Source organism: Electrophorus electricus, chromosome 3 (genome assembly GCF_041902795.1).
Source record: "Electrophorus electricus isolate QZ-2024a chromosome 3, ASM4190279v1, whole genome shotgun sequence".
Taxonomy (NCBI): Eukaryota; Metazoa; Chordata; class Actinopteri; order Gymnotiformes; family Gymnotidae; genus Electrophorus; species Electrophorus electricus.
The window spans coordinates 21,437,816-21,457,676 of record NC_137499.1 but is presented as its reverse complement, the minus strand read 5'-3'; the positions used below and the strand labels follow the sequence as shown (position 1 = coordinate 21,457,676).

The 19,861-nt window shown below is 51.8% G+C and overlaps 1 protein-coding gene across 5 annotated transcripts in view; it reads left to right on the top strand.

The window, feature by feature from the left end:
• Positions 1-19,861, top strand: part of LOC113583255 (nucleosome-remodeling factor subunit BPTF-like) — a 34,361-nt gene that overhangs the window by 6,908 nt on the left and 7,592 nt on the right. For 3 of the 5 annotated variants that reach the window (XM_035528753.2, XM_035528757.2, XM_081710573.1), the window contains exons 5-27: positions 17-202; positions 1,053-1,217; positions 2,422-2,577; positions 2,815-2,999; positions 3,146-3,507; positions 3,744-3,875; positions 4,314-4,443; positions 5,059-5,194; positions 5,342-5,527; positions 5,920-7,627; positions 8,820-8,944; positions 9,148-9,276; positions 9,529-9,679; positions 9,916-9,955; positions 10,285-10,504; positions 11,234-11,392; positions 15,236-15,366; positions 15,834-15,948; positions 16,310-16,488; positions 17,135-17,173; positions 17,388-17,604; positions 18,512-19,095; positions 19,445-19,527. In XM_035528753.2, coding sequence (XP_035384646.1) covers positions 17-202; positions 1,053-1,217; positions 2,422-2,577; positions 2,815-2,999; positions 3,146-3,507; positions 3,744-3,875; positions 4,314-4,443; positions 5,059-5,194; positions 5,342-5,527; positions 5,920-7,627; positions 8,820-8,944; positions 9,148-9,276; positions 9,529-9,679; positions 9,916-9,955; positions 10,285-10,504; positions 11,234-11,392; positions 15,236-15,366; positions 15,834-15,948; positions 16,310-16,488; positions 17,135-17,173; positions 17,388-17,604; positions 18,512-19,095; positions 19,445-19,527 — 5,518 coding nt within the window. The remainder of the gene's footprint in view (positions 1-16; positions 203-1,052; positions 1,218-2,421; positions 2,578-2,814; positions 3,000-3,145; positions 3,508-3,743; positions 3,876-4,313; positions 4,444-5,058; positions 5,195-5,341; positions 5,528-5,919; positions 7,628-8,819; positions 8,945-9,147; positions 9,277-9,528; positions 9,680-9,915; positions 9,956-10,284; positions 10,505-11,233; positions 11,393-15,235; positions 15,367-15,833; positions 15,949-16,309; positions 16,489-17,134; positions 17,174-17,387; positions 17,605-18,511; positions 19,096-19,444; positions 19,528-19,861) is intronic. The other 2 variants (XM_035528763.2, XM_035528761.2) reach the window with 2 other exon arrangements.

Below are 19,861 nucleotides of genomic sequence, written 5' to 3'. Positions count from 1 at the left end.
GCGCGCACACACACAGAGGAGATCCTGGAACGCGTGAGGTCCAAGCAGGAGGAGGAGATGGAGGAGGTGAAGAGGAAGGCTGCAGAGGAGATGGAGAGATCAAAAAAGGAGCAGCTGTCCACAGCTGAGGGGAAGGAGTCGGAAACGCCTGCTGAGAAATACCCACAGGCCCAAACGGGCACCGAGGAAGCCAGCCCTGCAGGTAATGAAGGACCCCAAAACCAGTGGCTGCGAGCTGATTTCGGTTCAGATGAAAAGAGGGTCCTACTCACTTCCCGTTTCCCCTTACTAGTAGGAAAGTACCATGATGCTTCAGTAACTAACTCCTGTCCCACCATGTGCCAGTGTTTAGTGGCATCATCCTGTCATTGTTGGCATTGCGATGAAACATTTGTAAATATGTTTACAAGGTAGATGTAGGAGTTGTAAAAGTCATGTGGAATTTGGACCAAGGGAGCATTTCATTGTTCGGAAGTGAAGTGGAGTGGGTTGTAGATGTCGTCTGTGAGCACTAGAGGGTGCCGTGGATCCTGTGCTTTTCACCAGTCTGTGCTCATATAGCCAGCGGTCAACTCCTGTGCTCGACCGTGTGCAACAGCTGGATGTGTTAAAAGAGCTGAATCTGTTAAAAGAGCTGAATCTGTCCGGCAGAGACATGGCTGGATTCTGGTTTACTTTTTGGGATTGCTATGTGACTTATGCAAGGCGCACCTGAAGGTGCCCTGCTGGTTAACGCTAATGTAAATGCCAGTGGAATTCGTGGTACTTTTTAATGTACAAGCGTGTTTGTTTATTTGTTCAGTGAACAAACTGATGGTGTCTCTCAATCATTGGTCCAGGGTCAATGCCATCTGTGGCGGTTATGTCCTGTGCTGTCACACACACATCCTACAGCAGGTTCCTGCGTAGGAGCAGAATGGCCTTTTCAGCTCCTGTGGGGTCACGGCATTGTACAGTTTAGTGACGTCCTTCTCCGACAAGCCATGAGCTCTAACTCCAGCTTCCCAATTGATATACAGTGCTCTGCTCGTCACCGGTGTGTTCCTCTGTAGCCGAAGCACCCTCTGGTGACACTGCAAAGCACAGCGACTCTGAATCCCCGGAGACCGGGTCCTGCGGGGCCTCCGTCACACTGCCTGCGGGGCCTCCCACCGGGCAAGGCGCAGCCGTCGAGCCCCGCAGAGGAGCGGGTCCGGAGGAGCCATGCACGGCAGCAGGTACACGGCACGGCAGGCGTGTTTCCCCGGTGACGTGCTCTCAGCCCATCCCTCCCCCTGCTCTCTCCCCACCCGCTGCCATCGTCAGTGTCTTTATCTGTCTGTGCGTTTGGGGCACCAAGCAGCGCGCGGTTCCTTGCTAGTGCTGCATGCTGGAGTTGATGCGTGCAATCGCATTGACTTCTGCTGGGATCAAGGTCTTGTTGCTATGGCTTCAGCTCCCTCCCCGCCCCCCCATCGCTTTTCTCCCTTAGGCTCTTAACTTCCACTTTTAGTCATCTTGATCTGTCTCTTTTTACTGCCTGTTTGTATTCTCTCTCTCTCTCTCTCTCTCTCTCTCTCTCTTTCTCCCTCTCCCCTCGCCTCACTCTGTGAGGAGGTGTGTGTTGGGCGTAGTACTTGGGCGGTGCAGCTGGCAGGGCTCGAAGGTTCTGCCTGTTTCTTTTGGCTGTGGCAGGAGTCAGAATCATACTTGAATCTGGACTAAATTACATCACGGCCATACTCCTAAGTGCTCTGTGGTCAAGACTGACGCGAGCATGACACATCTAAAACCGACCGGTGCTGCATTGTGTGTGTGTGTGTGTGTGTGTGTGTGTGTGTGTGTGTGTGTGTGTGTGTGTGTGTGTGTGTGTGAGTGTGTGAGTGTGTGTGTGAGTGTGTGAGTGTGTGAGTGTGTGTGTGTGTGTGTGTGTGTGTGTGTGTGTGTGCGCGCTTGAACTGGTAGAGCAGTTAATAAAAACCCGGCATCTCCATTCCAGCGCTGTTTGTTTCAGCCGACCATCGCTGTGTCCTTCGTTTTGGGTATTTTTTCCCAGATCTTCGGGACACTGCCTGGGTTACTGGTGTTGCGCCTTCCCATTGACCCCCCCCCCCACCTGCTCAGACCGCTGGGCCTCTCCTTCCCATGTGTTGCCTTGCTTTTGTTTGGACTACTTGGTCATTTTTGACTGCTGGTCAAAACCATTCTCGCTTGTTGTAGGATGATACCAAAGTGTTTTTCATTCCTAATAACGAATCGAGTCTTGCCTTTCAGTTTACTGTTGTATGTGAACAAGTCTGTAAAACGCAAAAGTCTAACTTTTTAAAACTTCTCCATTGTCGTCGCACTCTGTGCCTCACTTGCGTTTGCAAAGCTGCACTAGGGCTTGTTTTCAGGGTTCACCCGCCCGCTGAGTTTCCATCGTTTTGCCTTCAATCACAGAGCACTCCCCTTGGTCAGGCGCCGATGTTGGGGAAGGTGCCTCTTCTCCGCGGGCCCCACCAACCGCAGATGAGAACAGCCAAAGCAGCCTGAAGGGGGGAGGAGAAGATCCAGACGCCATCGAGAAGGCCTCCGAATCCAGCCAGGACGAGAAGGGTGAGCCCCGGGTGTCTCCCAACGCTGCTGGTTCCAACAGAGATCAGAGCTTCTCACTCTGGTCCGTGCCTCCACCAAGCCAGACTGGGCCCTTGCTTTCACGGGCTTGGGTGTTTGAAGAGCTGGAAGAGAACGCCCGGAGTGGCCGGGGCATCCGCACAAGCTGGACCGAGAACCTCTGAAGCAGAGCCAATAACTTCGTTATTCTGACCTCAAGCCGCGTCCGTGTTTGTGCAGGTGAGGGGAAGGAGAGGGGGCGAGGGGAGACCCCGGGCGGGGCCCGGGGGTTGGCGACGGCGGCAGCAGCCACGCGCATGGTGACCCGCCTGCGCAACCCCGACAGCAAGCTGAGCCAGCAGAAGAGCCAGCAGGTGGCAGCAGCGCTCCATGAGGCCAATAAGGGCTACAAGGAGGGGAAAGAGGTGAGGGGTTCCCGGGAGGGTTTCAGAAAGCCGCCCCCCTCCGCCGTGTTTGTTTACATGGGTGCTCGGGTAGCAGGTGGTTCTGGTTTTTCAGTTTGAGTTTTCACTAAATTCTTTTTGCCTCTCCTCTCCTCCTCTCCCCTCAGGTCCTGGTGGTGGGCCAACAGGGGGAGGTGGCCCGGCTGAACCCGCGCAGCACCAGAGACCTGGTCATGAAGGGCTCGCTCGGCTCCTTCTTCCGCCTGGGCCAGGAGGGCAAGTACCGGGTCTACCAGAACCAGTACAGCGCCAACGCCCTGGCGCTCAACAAGCACCAGCACCGCGAGGACCATGACAAGCGGCGCCACCTCGCCCACAAGTTCTGCATGACCCCCGCCGGCGACTTCAAGTGGAACGGCTCCGTGCACGGCTCCAAGATGCTCACCGTGTCCACGCTGCGGCTCACCATCATCCAGCTGGAGAACAACGTGCCCGCCCCCTTCCTGCACCCCAACTGGACCTCCCACAGGTACGCAGGCGGCCGCTAATACGCCGCTGCGTCCGGGTTTGATGTCTAACCGCAAGTCATCGTGGCGGCACGGAGTTCTCGGTCCAGTCCCAGAGGAGCCGTTTCACGACTTTACTTCTTTCCCAGCATGCCTGAGCAGAGTGAACCTGACGTGTGTGTGTGTGTGTGTGTGTGTGTGTGTGTGTGTGTGTGTGTGTGTGCGTGTGCGTGCGTGCGGGGTGGGGGTTTCCCCTCAGGGCGAACTGGATCAAGGCAGTACAGATGTGCAGTAAGGCGCGGGAGTTTGCACTGGCCCTAGCCATCCTGGAGTGCGCCATCAAACCAGTGGCCCTGCTGCCGGTGTGGAAGGACGCGCTGGGACACACACGGTAAAGCGTCGCTGGTCCTAGCTCGGTGTTCTTGTGTGGTTCTCCGTTTTCTTTTTTGTTCTTCTTTCTTTGCCCGACCCAGATCAACCCAGCTCCTCTGCTAACCGCTAGCCCTGGCGCTGCCCACAATGCCCACTGCGAATCAAAGGGGCCAGTCTGTGTTGCAGACTAATATTTGCGCAGGGCCAGGCCCCCCACTGCAGGGGCAGGGAGGGGAGGGTCTGCAGGCTCCCCTCGTTCTCACACCTTCCTCCGCAAACCCACCAGAGCCCTCTGCTGTTGAGAGTGGAGCGCGTCCAAAGCCGGGAGTTCATTTAGTGGGTCATTCATCAGACTGGAAGCACGCGAGCGCGCATGTCTGTCTGTGTGTGTGTGTGTGTGTGTGAGAGAGAGAGCAAGTGAGAGAAAGTGGCTGACGACCACCTCCCCTGGCTGCAGGCTGCACCGTATGACGTCTCTGGAGCGAGAGGAGAAGGAGAAGATGAGGAAGAGGGAGAGGAAGTTGGAGGAAGAGGAGATTATGCAACAGGCCACCTGGGTGAAATACACCTTCCCTATCAAACACCAGGTGAGTTTGGTGTTATACACACTTAGTTTCATTTGTGGCATTTGGCACATGCTGTAATGCAGAGAGACTTAAAGAAGTGCTTTGCTGTTTAATGCTGGTACATACATCCTCAGGCTTTAGACGCACACACACACACACACACACACACACAAACACACACTTAGTTAAACATATGCTGATAGATGCTGCCTCTTTTGTTCTTATTTACAAACACACGCTCACTGTCTTTTGTTTGCACACTGTTGTATTGCATGCCTGCCAGTTGTTTTTACTAAAGGCCCAGATATGTTCAGTCTCCCTTTTCCAGCCTTAATTAAAACCATTTTCATTTCTCTCAGGTGCGTGCGTGGTATTTTGTCAACACCATCACCAACACGAGTGTGTACAGCATAATAATATTGATCAGTTCGGACTATTCCACCAATAGTATAACCACATAGTAGACCAGTATTACCAAGGCCACTGCAGGCTAACGAGAGCTATTCCAAACCCACAGTACTGTGGCATCAGGTTCCTACCTTACTTGGTTGTCCGCCCTGCTTTTACCACGTACCGAGGTGCGCGAGCGTTTGTTCGTGCGTGTGCGTAATGAGACATTAAATGTTTGTTGTGCAGGTTTGGAAGCAGAAGGGGGAGGAGTACAGGGTGACTGGATATGGTGGGTGGAGCTGGATCAGTAAGACCCACGTCCATCGCTTTGTGCCCAGGCTACCTGGCAATACCAACCCCAACTACCGCAAAGAGCCAGAAGGTGGCTATCCATTCAGTCTGTTCTCAGCTTTCCCAGTCAGTCAGTAAATGTGTGTGTGGGGCGGGGGGTGGTTCACACTTCAGTTTGTTCATAATTCTTTCGTCAGTGTAAATGCTTTTATTTTAACGTTTGTTTGTTTGTTATTAGCTGCCAAGAGTGGCAAACCTGTCGATCTGAACAAAGCAAAAAGTGTTGCGTGTCTTGAACTGGCCAAGAGTGACCCAGCAGAGCAGGGAAAGGACAGCAAGGAGGATGAGGATGAGAGCAAGAAGGAGGAAGAGGAGGAGGAGATGGAGACTGAAGCAGAAGACTCTCAGCCGGATGCTGGAAAAGGTGTCAGCTTTTCACGTGAATCTGCACCCCACCTCCTTTTTTTTTCCATCCTTGTTAACGTTAAACTATTTAAACTGTAAGAAATGACTTTTAATTATTATATTTGTTGAAGACTGTACAGTTGTCATTGTTGGCTGTTCAGTTGCATTTGTAGCCATAGGGAATTGCCGGAACTTGGATTACATGTGTTGTTTAACTTTGAGTGTACATGGGAAATGCCCGGAACTATTTTTAATTGGTCCGAAACGCATTCTGTTGGTACAGAGTGATTGTGATAATATATATCACAATCACTCTGTACCAACAGAATAATTAATATATAATTATTCTGTTGGCACTGAGTGATTGTGATATATTAATTATTCTTGGGTCCTGGATCTTTGTATCTTCAGATGGCGACCCCATCAAGCAAGAAGAAGAAACCGCCAGACCGCCATCTCCAGGGCAACGCCCCTTCAACTACAGCGTGGTCAACGTGAGCGAGGGCTTCCTGTTGCGGACGGCCTATAAGAAAGTCAAGGCCTCCAAGCTGGACGGGCTCCTGGAGCGTCGAGTCAAGCAGCACGCCATCGAGGAGAAGCAGCGCGCCGAACGCCGCAAGCTGGCCTTCGTGTCCAACCCCAAGGTCGTAATCCAGAGGCTCGAGGTCAAAATGGAGCCACAGGCCACGGCGATCCCCACACGAGCCGAGGTCGCGAAGCCTGCCGGCTCACCCAAGGAGCTTGCGCGTCCCGCCCAGAGCCCGACCGTCGGTCAGGGTGCGGATACCAAGTCGCACCAAAGGACAGGTGGGTCCGCAGGTGAGTGTGTGGGACAGGCGGGACCCGCCGGAGGGAGTAATCTGGCGCAGCACGGCACTGAGGCCAAGCTCCAAGCAACTGCGCCTCCTTTCTCAGGGGACACTGATAAGCAACGTGCTACCGCGGACACCAGCAGCCTAAGCCTGCAGGGGGGGAATGCTGCCCTCCCTTCCAGCGGGGGCAGTAGCGAGCGAAAAATCATTAGCGTAGGCAACCAACAAACCAGTCTAAGTACACCAGCACAAGTGAATAATGTCACGTCATTTGGAGAAAGTGGGGGTGAGTACAGGGAAGAGGAGGGGAAGAGGGAGGCAGGTGAGGACGACGCAGCTTTGGAACCGACGCCAAAACCGGCTCTTTCCTTTCAAATAAACGGGCAAGAGCCAGTTTCCATCGCGGTACCCGTCATCAAGGAGAGCTCCTTGGGTCTGACCCACAGCATGGTAAGTAAGATGAATGAAAGGGCCGTGGAGGATGATGGGAAGGCGCTCTCGCTGAAGGACGCTCTGAAGCCCTTACTGAACGGAAGCACTGTTCTGGGCGGGGACCCGGAAAGGACAAACATTGCGGGAGTTGCGGGGGAAAACCTGGATTATCTTCCCCCTCAGAAGGTCCCCCGTCTGGGGGACACAGTGGAGGAGCTGGCCTTGTCCTCGCCAACCATACCTAAAGCAGTGCCTGCACTGGACAGCAAAGACCAGGACAGCATGGAGGCCAGGCTGGGCGGGGCCGTGGGAGGGGACGGCAGGACGGCGGTACCGTCTCCCGTGCCGTCGGCGGAGGACCTGAGCCTCGGCAGCGACTTCGCAGAGGGAAACTGCAACAGCGCTTCAGCCACGCCAGTCGAGCCGGTCGTGACCCCCAGCACCACGGCCTGTACCGAGTCCTGGACGGAATCCCGGACCACCACGACCAAAAGCACCGCGACATGCGTGGCCTCCCCAGCCCCTCGGGGTCAAACGGAACGGACTGTCGCCGTGGAGACGAAGACCGCCGTCGCGCCCTCGTCCACAAACGGCATGGCGCTGCCGGTCTCTGTGACCGCCACCCGAGAGCGCGTGCAGCTGCTGAAGTTCGCCCGGGCCAAGAAGACGCGCTCGGGTACGGCGCTGCCGTCCTACCGCAAGTTCACCACCAAGAGCTGCAGGAAGAGCATCTTCGTGTTGCCCAGCGACGAGCTGAAGAAACTAGCACGCAATGGGGGCTTCAGGGAGGTTCCCGTGTTCAGCTACAACGCCAAGCCTGCCACCGACATCTGGCCGTACCCCTCCCCGAGACCCACTTTCGGCATCACATGGAGGTCAGTTAGTCAGCGTTCACGTTGGACAAACTTTGGTCAGTTTCCTTGCACCATGTTTTTTTGCTCTATGGTCAGCCATTTGATCTACAGTCAGTCTAATTAACCTCTAGTCTAGTGATGGCCAACCCTGGTCCTCTACATTTTTCCAGTATCCAGGTCCTACTTGCACCCAACACCTCATCCAGTCAGGCAGGCATGTTGAGGAGTCATTGATTAACACGATTAGTTGAGTGCGGACTTGACCTAACCTCTGCGGGTAGGTAGATCTACCAGGGACACAGGTGATGGCTTAGTGTTTTATCCTTTTAAAACAATGCTCACTCACCACTTTTATTTACGTTCTACATTTTCACAGACGCTCTTATCCAGAGCGACTCATAAAAGCACTTTGTCATCCACTCGGAGAACGTGTCCTAGCCGGTACAGCAGAGTTCAAGACACCCTTGAACCAGAATACTGCTGAAACGCAGGAATCGATGTTGATACCTAGAAGAAGTAGTGAGCATGAGCTCTCAGACGGGCTCTCATAAGTGCAGTAACAGACAACACGTTCCTCTCCCGTACCCTCTACAATAAAGACTCAAAACCTTCAAACGCAAGGAAGCAGTCCCGAGTGCATGTTATTCCGTCGGGACCCGTTCTGTGTCCCTTTCTGTGTTTGTACCATGACTCCAGTGGCCCAAGAGAGGAAACGTTAAATTATTTTTATAGGCTGTGCGCTCAAGACGTTACTCATCTTAACTTACCCGGCAGAATGAGACGGTGCTGCCATAACCACTGGAGACACTTTTTTTTCCCCCTGCCCTTCAAAGGGAATGCTAGAGGGAAAAACGAGATGCTTCTTTCCTTATTTGTTCTGTTTCAGAGCATTAGTTCAGCATGTTAAATTCTCCAAAACAAACAAACATGCCATTAGGGGCTTGCTTAGCTTAGGACAATGGCAAAAGTCTTTCTGCAGAGCAAATCCTGAAATTACTGAATATTTTTTGGCCATTGTTATCTGTTGCGCTTAATTTATTGTTTTATTGATGCCGACGCCAAAACCATAATGAAAACCAGTTGGAGCCAGAAAATTTGCATGAGAGACCTGCAATCTTCTTTTCTTTGTCATTAGATAAGGTTAAGGTAACGGTGTCACGTTGGGTCGGTTGTAATGGCGTGTGTGTGTGTGTGTGTGTGGTTGGAAATCCAGATATCGTCTCCAGACCGTCAAGTCGTTAGCAGGGGTGAGTCTGATGCTGCGCCTGCTCTGGGCATGCCTGCGCTGGGATGACATGGCCGTGAAACCGTCCTCCAACGCTGGGACGACTCGCACTGGTAAATGGGCCTCGCCACCGGGGGCAGCACTGAGCTGCCGCTGTCTTGGGTCAGTGGTTTTAATCCCATAAACAGACAGTGGGTAGCACTTCCCTGTCCCAAAAGGCCCAGGTTTTTCCACCTTAACATCTCCCACAAATATACAAGTAATGGAGTCTGGCATGTGCTGTCCTAGTTTTGAGCCGTGTGTGTGTGTGATCCAGAAACGTCAGACACGGACATCACCACCACAGAGATCATCAAGCGCAGAGATGTCGGCCCATATGGGATCCGGTCGGAATACTGCATACGGAAGATCATCTGTCCGATCGGGATACCAGAGGAGCCTAAAGGTGAGAGTACATTCTTCCGCAAATATGGTGTTCTTGTCCCTAGCCAGCAAGGGAGACGTTTCCGTATACCGTGGCTGTGCAGTTCAGGTTCAGAAATCAGAAGTCCATTTTCGAATTTTACTCGAGCTGCCAGGTAGATTCCAGTGTTTGTAGTTCATCAGGAAATGCGATACGTTTAGCGGGGGGTGGGGAAGACTTCTTGACGAAAGCTGGTTCGGTGGGGGCTGTAACCTGTGGTTCCGTCTGCTGCAGAGACGCCGACGCCACAGAGGAAGGGGCTTCGCTCCAGTGCCCTGAGACCCAAGAGGCCTGAGCCCACCAAGCAGACTGGCCCCATCATCATCGAGACCTGGGTGCCCGAGGAGGAGCTCGACCTGTGGGAGATCCGAGCCTTCTCGGAGCGGTATGGGGGTGGCCACCAAAAGATACACACACACACACACACACACACACACACACACGACAGGCATTGGGGCACATAAGGCAGAGCTTCTCAGTAACATAACCTCATCATGAGGATTTACCATAGCTATTTCTCCGACCTCGCCTAATGTGCCCGTTACGGGTGCGGAGGGACGTGTGGAGGGTTCTGGGGCTGTGGTTGGTTAACGCCACTTGGTTTCTCTCTGTCGGGTCCAGGGCGGAGAAGGAGAAAGCCCAGGCTGCGGAGCAGGCCAAGGTTGGTGCATGGAGGAAAGCCGTGGAGCTACAAGCTAATCCACTTCCGATCCTGTTTTAGATTTGGGTCCTATTTTCAATTCAGTTCTCAAAGTCAGTTCTGGCTAATAATAATTTTGGCAGGGTTGTTTTCTTTAAAAGTTATTAAATAGATTTTTATGTAAATCTGATTTGTATATTATTTGAGCTTTTTTTTTTTTTTTTTTTTTTTTTTTTTTTTTACAATATTTAATGGAAAGCTTATTGTACATTAATCATAGTTAGGCAAATTATCATAGTATTTCCTGTCACATTAGTCAGCATGTTGATTGGTACCGTCTGTTATTTTAGAAGCGTGTAGACCAAAAGCAAGCGTCCGGAACAGCAGCCACTCCCTCTAGTAGCCCTGCTACCCCCAGCACTCCCAAAGTGATGGTAGGGTCCCTCACCAGCCAGGTCACCCCTGGAACCAAAGTGGTACTGGCCACCAAGATGGGCACACCTGTCACATTCCAGCAAAACAAGAACTTCCAGCAGACGTTTGCCACTTGGGTCAAAGGCCAAGGCCAAGGTGAGGGAAACCCCAGACTGTGTGTTCTAGCTACGTCTCCACATCGCCTCTCCCTCTGTCACGTGCACGCCGTTTCCTGTTAGAAACACACCACCTCATCCAAAGTGCTGCTCCACCTGTGTGACGTTTACCCATACGCGCTCTCTCTCCCTTTTATCTTTGCACGTTGTCATTTGGGATCTTTTGTTTATTTCCACTCGCTTTGATCTCACTTTTAAACGACAGGTCTTGTTCTTAAAGCACCGAGGCCAGCCAAGCCCACGGAGGCCGTGCCTGCCTGAACCGTCCAGCCTGGGGAGGGGCTGGGTGGGTGGGTGGGTTGTGACATGGTCCGCATGAGGTCCTGCATGCTCTGGTTGGCCGAGTGCAGACTCAGTGTAAGCAACTCTGGCTGTCCGTTGGCTGACCGTCGGCTAGCTGGCGGTTGATTGGCGGCTTGCCTTGCGTTTGGACAGCACGGCCCAGCATGTGTTGTGTGGAGGGAGCGTGACCTACCCGGCAGTGTGGCCTGCTTCTGATGCCCACGGGCCTTCAGAGCTTTATTCAATCATCCGTTGTAATTAGCCGTGAAACACAGTTAATGATTTGTCAAATATGGGCCTTTGTTTGCTGCCACCCACTCCATCTGTTTTTCCCGCTCATCTATGCTCCATTACTACTTTTAAAGGTTTTTTAAAATCCACACATATATATTAAAAAAATATATGAACAACCTCTCGGTGCTCTCAGTCTCCAGCAGTACTGTCACCTCTGTCTCCACGACGACGGGCCAGACGTTCCAGATCTCGGGCAGTCCCGTGTCCGTGGCTGGCAAAGTCGTGGCGGCCAAACTCCCTCTGCCCGCCAGCAGCAAGATCGTGACGCTCAGCGTACCCACCACGCAAGGAGGTACCGCTGCAGACGCCTACTGACAGACGTAGACCCTTGCTGACCATGACTAGCCCTTACTGACAGTTGCACACACTTACCAGCAACTGCTGACCCTTCACGGACCTTTACTGACCCCTGCTGACCTTTACTGAATGCTACGCTTCCTCATTGATTACTGCTGAACCTGACTGCACGCTGTTGGCCCACTATTGACCCCTACTGACGGCTAGGGCACTACTCATGAAAAATCATGTCACAGACTATGAAATCTGCCTTTTCCCATGAACAGTTTTAATTAAAATTTATTAATGCTGAAGGGGAAAAAATTATTACTGCTATAATTATTGGCTACTATCTTAGCTATGTAGCTAGATAGCATAGTTAAGTGCTATTTAATAAATTCCTTCAACTGTATCATTTGTTTTCTAAAATCCACAAAAGCTGGAATTTTACTGTCATTTACTCAAATTTTTCCCATGAGTTTAGTAGGGCCTTCCAGACCCGAGAACTACTGCTGACCCTTACTGACAATGTCCCACACTTTTTGTGGGTCATCACACGTACTCCTCACCCCGTAGTTGATCCTTGACTGATTGTTAGCTACTAATCTCAGCTGACCTTTCCCGACAGCTATAGACAACTACTGCCATCTAGATGCCTAATTGTGGCCAGTAACCATTATCGAAAGCTCCGGACCCTTCCGGAACACTGCTGACTACTACCGGTTAAACATTTTACACATCCGCTCACTGTTGGGGAGGATTTCTGATTACCCAGGGCTACTGACTGTTATTGGCATGTGCCAACATGGAGGCAGAAACTAGTACTGTTCCAAATGGAATCACCTTATGCGTTTCATGATGCAAAATTACATGTTTTTGAGCAAACTTGGTTAATGACCAGCGCTTTCAGAAACTCTCAATGCTGTGTTTATATTCACAGTGTGTATAACCAGTAGGTTCAGTACAGTTAACATTTTAGAATAGAGTGTGTTTCGTATTCCCTTTGAAAAAAGTCTTGTTTGAAGCTTTCAGATAAAGCCCGAAGGAGCTAAAAACAAGGTCCAAACATCCAAACTGTACCACCATGCTGCTGCTGTTGGTTTTGGTTTAGTGTTGGTGTGAGATTTTCACACACTCGCATGCTGCCAGTTCGAAATGCTGTTTGGAGGTAACACTCGGAGGTGTGTGTGTGTGTGTGTCCACAGGCCAATGCCCCCGGGTTTTGGGCCCACCCTCCTCTCTGGCCCCCACTCCCGCATGCTAACCGGTTGCCACGGCGCCTTTGCCCGTGACTCTGGCTGTTAGTCAACAGGCCTGCCCAAGTGGAGGGAGCTTAATAGGAGCATTTTTGTGACCCCCATTGCCTACCAGTGTGCAGTCTGAGAGAGACAGACAGACGGTGGCATAACCAAGGACAGAAAAATATTTCCCAGTGTTGGGTCTTTTTTTTTTCTTCCCCCTCCAGGGTTTTCTTCCCACTTTGTTCTTTTTTCCCCGCACCTAACCCAGGTCACCTGTGTCCTCTTCATAGCATAACAGCCGAATTGTATTAAAGATGTTGTCCACACTGTCTACATAGGATGACACATCCCACCAGCGTTTCACCACAAGAGTTCTCGGCGGTTTTCACACTTTTCCCTCGCAGTGTTTGTACATCACAAATTCAGTGTGATGAAGGCTCTGCTCTAGAAAGGAAAACAATCTTAATGAAAAAAAAAAAATCCATGTGCTTGTATCACCAACTCAAAGATTGCAGGCAAAATCAGTTGTCTTTTATGTTTTTGTTTTTTTTTAATAATCTTGGGCGGTCTGAGACATTCAAAAGATTTAGATGACCAGTAATGTTTACTGGAAAAGCAGGAATCCAGAAATTATGGCATTCTTTGGTTTGCAATAGATTGGCTTTCCTCTGGTAATTATGATTATATCTCAGAATTTGGGTTAGTGCTTGACTGTGGTCCGCAAACCTCAAAACAGCACACCAGACATATGACTGAGCATGTGCTACACACACGCAGTCACTGATCAAGAGGTGCCACAAGAGCAGCTTCATTAGAGCGGAACTTGTAAATTACTTGATAAACTCTGCATGTATTTTGCTAGGGAGCTCTGAGGGAGGGAGGGAGAGAGAGAGGGAGAGAGAGAGAGAGAGAGAGAGAGAGAGAGAGTGTGAGAGAGAGAGAAAAAGCGAGAAAGCAAGCAAGCTTTTAACAGACGGGCGTGTATTTTTCCACCGGGCCGTTTCAGGTGCCCTGTTTGTTCTGCAGAAACCTCGGAGTTGGCATGAAAGCGCATTTTCCCCCCGGGGGCGGCGGGCGCAGCAAGGGCAGCCCCAGCCGCACAGAGAGCTCAGTTCTGCTCTTTCCACCCCACCGCGTCGCAGAAGAGTGTCACTTAACGCCTCCCCAAACCTCCGGTTAGCTATGGAGCGGCCGTTTGATGTTCAGCTGGAGGTGAACCCCACTTGGCCGCCACCCTCAGATCCCTGCTCCCGAAATGGGGCGTTGGGGTGTGCTCTGGGCGCTGGGCTGATGGCCTGTGGTCGCTCCCCGGCCAGCGTACAAAAAGCCGTAGTGAGCGAGCGCAGCTGGGGTTTGAACCCCTGAGAGCTGTTTGTTGGTTTTAACGTTCTCCGGTTAGCTTGCACTTTTTCCTCCTCATCAATTAGGGAAGCTGAGACGGACGCGTAGGGAGCTAAAAGATGAAACACTTCCGCAAGCGCGTCTGAAAAATCAAGATGGACGAGCTGCACCGCTTCATCAATCATTCATAAGTTTCTTGCACTCTGCTCCGCCCCTCTTTAGATCTCATTGGCTCTTTGAAGAGGCTTGTTTACCTGCTCTGCCACTGTTTACCGTGGCAACCATCAAAGGACGTTAAAAGTGACCCTGCGTACAAATAACCCATTGAGCTGTGATGTACATCCTGAAATGACCCTTCAGAACACCGTAGTGGGTTGTTCTTGTCTAAAGCTCACGTAATAAAATACAGAAGCAAGCCATGTAGCGGAGGATCAGGTTTGAGTACTCTCTGTAGGTTAGTAGCACAACTGGCCACCCAGCTGACAGATGAAGCCAGCTAATTGTGGCCATTGCAATTGTGTGTGTGGCTAGTAAATTTTCATTTCTGAGGAAGGAGATGCAGGCTTCAGATTCAGTGGAGGAGGTCTTTTGCCTTCCTGGATTCACTCGAGATTCCAATTTATGGAATCTTTGCTGTCTCGCAGTGGGATGGTTGTCGTGGCTGCCTGTGTGGAGAGGTGGTCTTGGCTTGAGGGATGATTCACCAGAGCTTGTCGCCAGGATTATTATGGGGTGTGTCCCCAGACTGTTCTAGAAAGCCTATGAAAAAATGTGGAGAATTCAGAGGGGCTTGTCATCGGGTCCTTATTTTGGATTTGAACCAGCCCGGTCCAGTCACCGAGAGCAGCACAGGGGCAGCTGGCCATGCAGTGTTATTTAAGGGCCTTCTCTGTTTATGTAACCGTGGTGAAACAGCAAAGTTGGCTGTGTTTGGCTATTAGCCCCCAGGGACTCGAGAAGGCCTCGACTCCTTATCAACCTGCTCGTGCTGCACAAATCAACATGTTTGTTTATTAATTTTTGGGAGATTAATATTTTTGTAGCAGTGCCGCCCACATTAATGCGGGCTCTCCGGCACGGCCTGCTTGTGCATGAGAAGACACTTCCTGTTCTGGAAGGATCTGTGCATTCGAAACTTCTGCATATCATTAAAAAAATATCTAGAGAACCACTGAGAAGAACCACTGAGACCGGCAGTGAGTGCGGGGTGCAGGAGTGGTGGGGGCAGGCATGCATGCCGCGTTTCCGTAAACATTGTCCCCATGTCTCCGTCTCAGGAATGCAGCAGAAGGTTGTTGGCATCATTCCATCTGGCACCACCGGCAACCAGCAAGCCATTGCCACACTGCAGCCCCGGACCACAACCATCAACATCAGACCCAACGCACAGGGGACGTCCACACAACAGGTACACGCACGCACCAAAGCGTGTGCACACAGAGAGACACACACACACAGGCACATGCGCGTGCATGCACACACACACACAGATACATATTTATGTACATTCCCATGGACATAATTTCTCCAAACAGGTGAATTTTTATTTAAGCATGTTTTGCGCTTAGAACGTTAACCATCAGACATCTGTTCTCTCCACACACACCCACCCACAGACCCCTTTAATACACTCCAAACATGCAGACAGTCTTCAAGATCACATAACAGATACTACAGCATTCATAATCCTTTACTACAAGGGCAATACAAAAAAATAAATAAATACATGAAACCAGCCACCCCCTTCCAATAAAACGGGATTTAAACTTTCTACATACACACACTCTAACCCTCACCACAGACATCACACTCAAAATTGTCCTGAATTACTGCAGTAACGTAAACACTGATGTTGTAAGTCATTTATCCTTGTAGGTGATCACGACCGCGGGGCAGCTTAGACCAGGGTTGACGGTCTTGCGGGCCCCCATCCAACAAGGGACCACTCTGGGGAAAACCGTTCTCCGAACCCCACTAGTGGTTCAGCAAGGTAAGCTCCCCTTCCTAAAGGATTGGTCCGAGGTCAGTGTAGCCTTACACCAGACCCTATTAAAGTAACCAGCTGGTCTTGCATCTGGGGGTTGAACTTGCGTCTTGCACGTGGATCACGGTAATAAGGGCTCGGTTTAATTCAGTTCAGGTACTCTGTTACCTTCAATTTCTGTTCCATTCCATAAACTTTAATCGTCAATGCTGGCTGACTTTATTTTTGCTGCAGTAAAAGGAAGTAGGTTTAAATTAAAACAAACAAAAACCAGTTGAGCCGCATGTAATCCTTATTTTTAATCCCTAATGCGTAATCCTTACGCCCCTCAGTCGACTGTCTCATCGTGTGACATGTTTCCACTCAGGTCAGGCTGCACAGGTTGTGACCCAGATCATCCGGGGCCAGACTGCCACCCCAGGCAGTCCTGCGAGCAGCAGCCAGGCCGGTGGAGGGGCGCTGGCCACGCCGCCGGGCCCCAGAGCGGCCCAGGGCCAGGTGAAGCTCACCCTGGCCCAGCTGACTCAGCTCACCCAGGGCGCCCAGGTGAGATGCACACTCCCGTCGGGTACAGGGGGCTGGACTTCAGCCCAGCCGGGGGCGGTCTTTCTTCGGGGCTTTTAAGTTTAAACTTGAGTTCCTTAAACTTTAGGTCAAGTTTAATTTGCTCATCAAAGCCGGTGTAACGTTCCTGACAGAAGTTTTTAATGGGAATTAAACAGACTGAAACATTTTGGTTTCAGTACGACTCCCAACACACGTTCTTCATGTCCACCTCTGGCGCGTTTAGTAAAAGGGCTTTTAAGATTTTGTCTTCAAAGAAGCGTTCCAAAGTCCCTCTAACCCAGAGGTGACCGTCGCCCGTTGTAGTGTCCAGGAACCAAAGCCGACATGACAGACTTCCTGGACCAGATATGGTGGAAACACTGACATGAGCAACCAGCGCACGGGGTACCTGTGACATTCCAGAGCAGGTGTTTTCCACCAGAGCGGCTGGGCGTGGATGACCCGTGGCGGACCCAGACTATTCCCCGCCGCGGGTCGTCCACGGCAACGCGCGCCATCTATTTTGTGGCCGTCTTGCAGTCCGTGAGAAGGTTTTTCCGTAGTGGCTGTGTGTGAAAGCACTCGGGGATGTCTGTAATCTAGCAGACGGCTCTGGTCTAACTTTCCATCTTACTGTTTGTTTTAGTCTCAGAAGCAGCAAGGGACAGCAGTGGAAAGGCAACAGGTTAGTGCTGACCGTGGGTGGGTGTGTGCTCCTTCCTGTTTAAATTCTATATGTGCCACATCGTTGGTGGAGGCTGTGTAGGTGTGCGTGGGCGGGGGGTGTGTCACTGCACTGCCATGCAGTAACAGCTGCCGCGTTTTCTCTCTCTCTCTCTCTCTCTCTCTCTCTCTCTCTCTCTCTCTCTCTCTCTCTCTCTGGCGCTGTGTCCGGGCAGGGCGGAGGTCCGGGGTTGACGGTCATGGTTCAGGGCCAGGGGCAGACAGCCGGTCAGCTCCAGGTCATCCCGCATGGAGTCACGGTCATCCCAGGTCCTGGGCAGCAGCTCATGCAGGCCGCCTTACCAAACGGCCAGGTGCAGCGCTTCCTGTTCACGCCCACCCCTGCAACGCCCGCCCCTACGCCCACCTCCAATGCCACGCCCTCTACACCAGGTACCAAAGGCACACAACCTGGCCTCCTGAGTCCTGTTAAATTCTTCCAAGTGTTTTCATTCAATTCAGTTTTATAGCCATTATATCAGTAGAGGTTTGTACACCAAACAGTCAGGCTGCAGTTATTAAAAATTAAAGCCAGTAGACAAAAAGACAAAGATAGTAAGGACATAGCTATTAAATCCAGAATATGTAGAGGTAGAATTACAGTGCCGACTACAGTATATAAATAATAAATATGTAGACCTTAAGCGATCACAGTTTAGTGCATTACAATCTTGAGTGTACAGTATGTTGAGGTAACCAGGTCTCTCAGTTGTAGTGTAAACGGCTTCCCAGCTGTGATATTCACAAGTGTAGAGTGCAGGGTTAATGTTCTTGTGTCCAGCTTAAATGTTTGAGGATGGAGAGCTTTGCAGTTTGCGTTTAGAAGTCACGGAAATGTGCGTGTCATGAAGAATGTGCATCAGACAAAAATTAGACCCTCTCTCTCTCTCTCGCTGTCCATAAGTGTATATATAAATTGCAGTGAACTACACAAGGTTTTCACAGATGCAGCATGTTTGGGACAGAAGTCTTCATCAGCTGTGGAGTTCTCAAAAGCAGAAGGTTCAGAAGCACGATGCACAGCTGATGAAGGACTTCTGTCCGAAACTTCCTGTTTCTCTGGAACGTTTGTGTACTTCATCGCAATTCACTACTAAATTTTACTACTATCTTTAACCACAATGCCCTGCAATTGCGCTGTGCATGCGTGTGCGTTTTTACAATTTATTTATTTTCTTGGCTTTAAAAAAAAAAGAAAAAAGACATCGTTTCACAGATGTTTGAAACAACCACCTGTTTGGCGAGCTTGTTTGTAAACGTGCACTTCCTGTGTTCCCCGTGTTCCTTCCTGCTGCTGCAGCTCAAGTGCAACCCCACTTCCAGACGCCTGCCCCGTCGCCGGCCCAGCCGGCCCAGCAGGCAGCGGCCCCCGTGCAGGCCGGCGCTCTCGCCCCCCGCACGCCCCCTACCACACCCCAGGCACAGCTGCCCCCCCACCCGCAGGCCCAGATGCCCGTCCAGTCCCCTGCCGCCCTCCAGGTCAAAGCCGCAGTCGGCCAGGTCACCCTGAAACAGCAGCAGCCTCAGGCGGGCCCCACAGCGCAGGTGCGGCCCCAGGTGCAGCTGCACCAGGGGGCCCAGATCATCGCCGTGCCGGGGCTGCAGCTGCAACTACAGGCCCAGCAGGGCGGCACCACCGGCGCCGGGCAGCCCGTCAAGCTGCAGCTGCCCATCCAGATCCAGCAGGCGGCGGCGGGCGCGCCGGGCACCCAGGCCCACCGTGTCCAGAACGTGGTGACGCTGCAGACAGCCAGCGTGCAGGAGCAGCTGCAGCGTATCCAGCAGCTCCGCGAGCAGCAGCAGCAGAAGAAACGGCAGCAGCAGGAAGCCAAGCGCGAGCAGCAGCAGCAGGCTGTCAGCCAGAGCGACCTGCTCCAGAAACAGGTGAGTGCCCCCCCACGGGCCCACACAAGCCAGCGGAGGCGGCTGGGGAGAAACGGGTCGGGGAGGGCCCCCCGGGCGAGCTGCGTCACAGAGACTGCGTTTGTTTTGAAAGCTGCCGCCTGTGTGTGTGTGTGTGTGTGTGTGTGTGTGTGTGTGTGTGTGTGTGTGTGTGTGTGTGTGTGTGTGTGTGTGTGTGTGTGTGCGACTAGTTCTGTTATGCTTGTGTACTTTCTCTCTACGTATGGCTGAAACACGATTCCAGTTCTGTTTCTCATGCTGTGTGTGTGTGTGTGTGTGTGAGTGAGACAGCACGAGCCCTCCTTCACACACACCTCTGTCTGTTCTCCAGGTGGTAATGAAGCAGAATGCTGTTATCGAGCACCTGAAGCAGAAGAAGACCATGACACCTGAAGAGCGAGAAGAAAACCAGAGGTGACCCCCCCCCCCCCCCTTATCCCCTTTCACTCCCACAGCCCCGATACCCTCCTATCCATACCGGAGCCACTACTCCCTCCTCCCTGCAGCTTTTCTCTTCTCCATAGCCTGACCTCCCCTGCTCTGGGCCTGATGGGTAGTCTTCGTGTGACCACTGGGTGTGTCATGTTTTCCCCTGCTGCATGGAGAGACAGGGCTAAACCCCTGTTGCATACTTCGCGCTCGCTCGCTCGCGCTCTCTCTCTCTCTCTCTCTCTCTCTCTCTCTCTCTCTCGCTCTCTCTCTCTCTGCCTGCATCTCTTTGTAACTCATGGTATGTGTCCTGTTCACT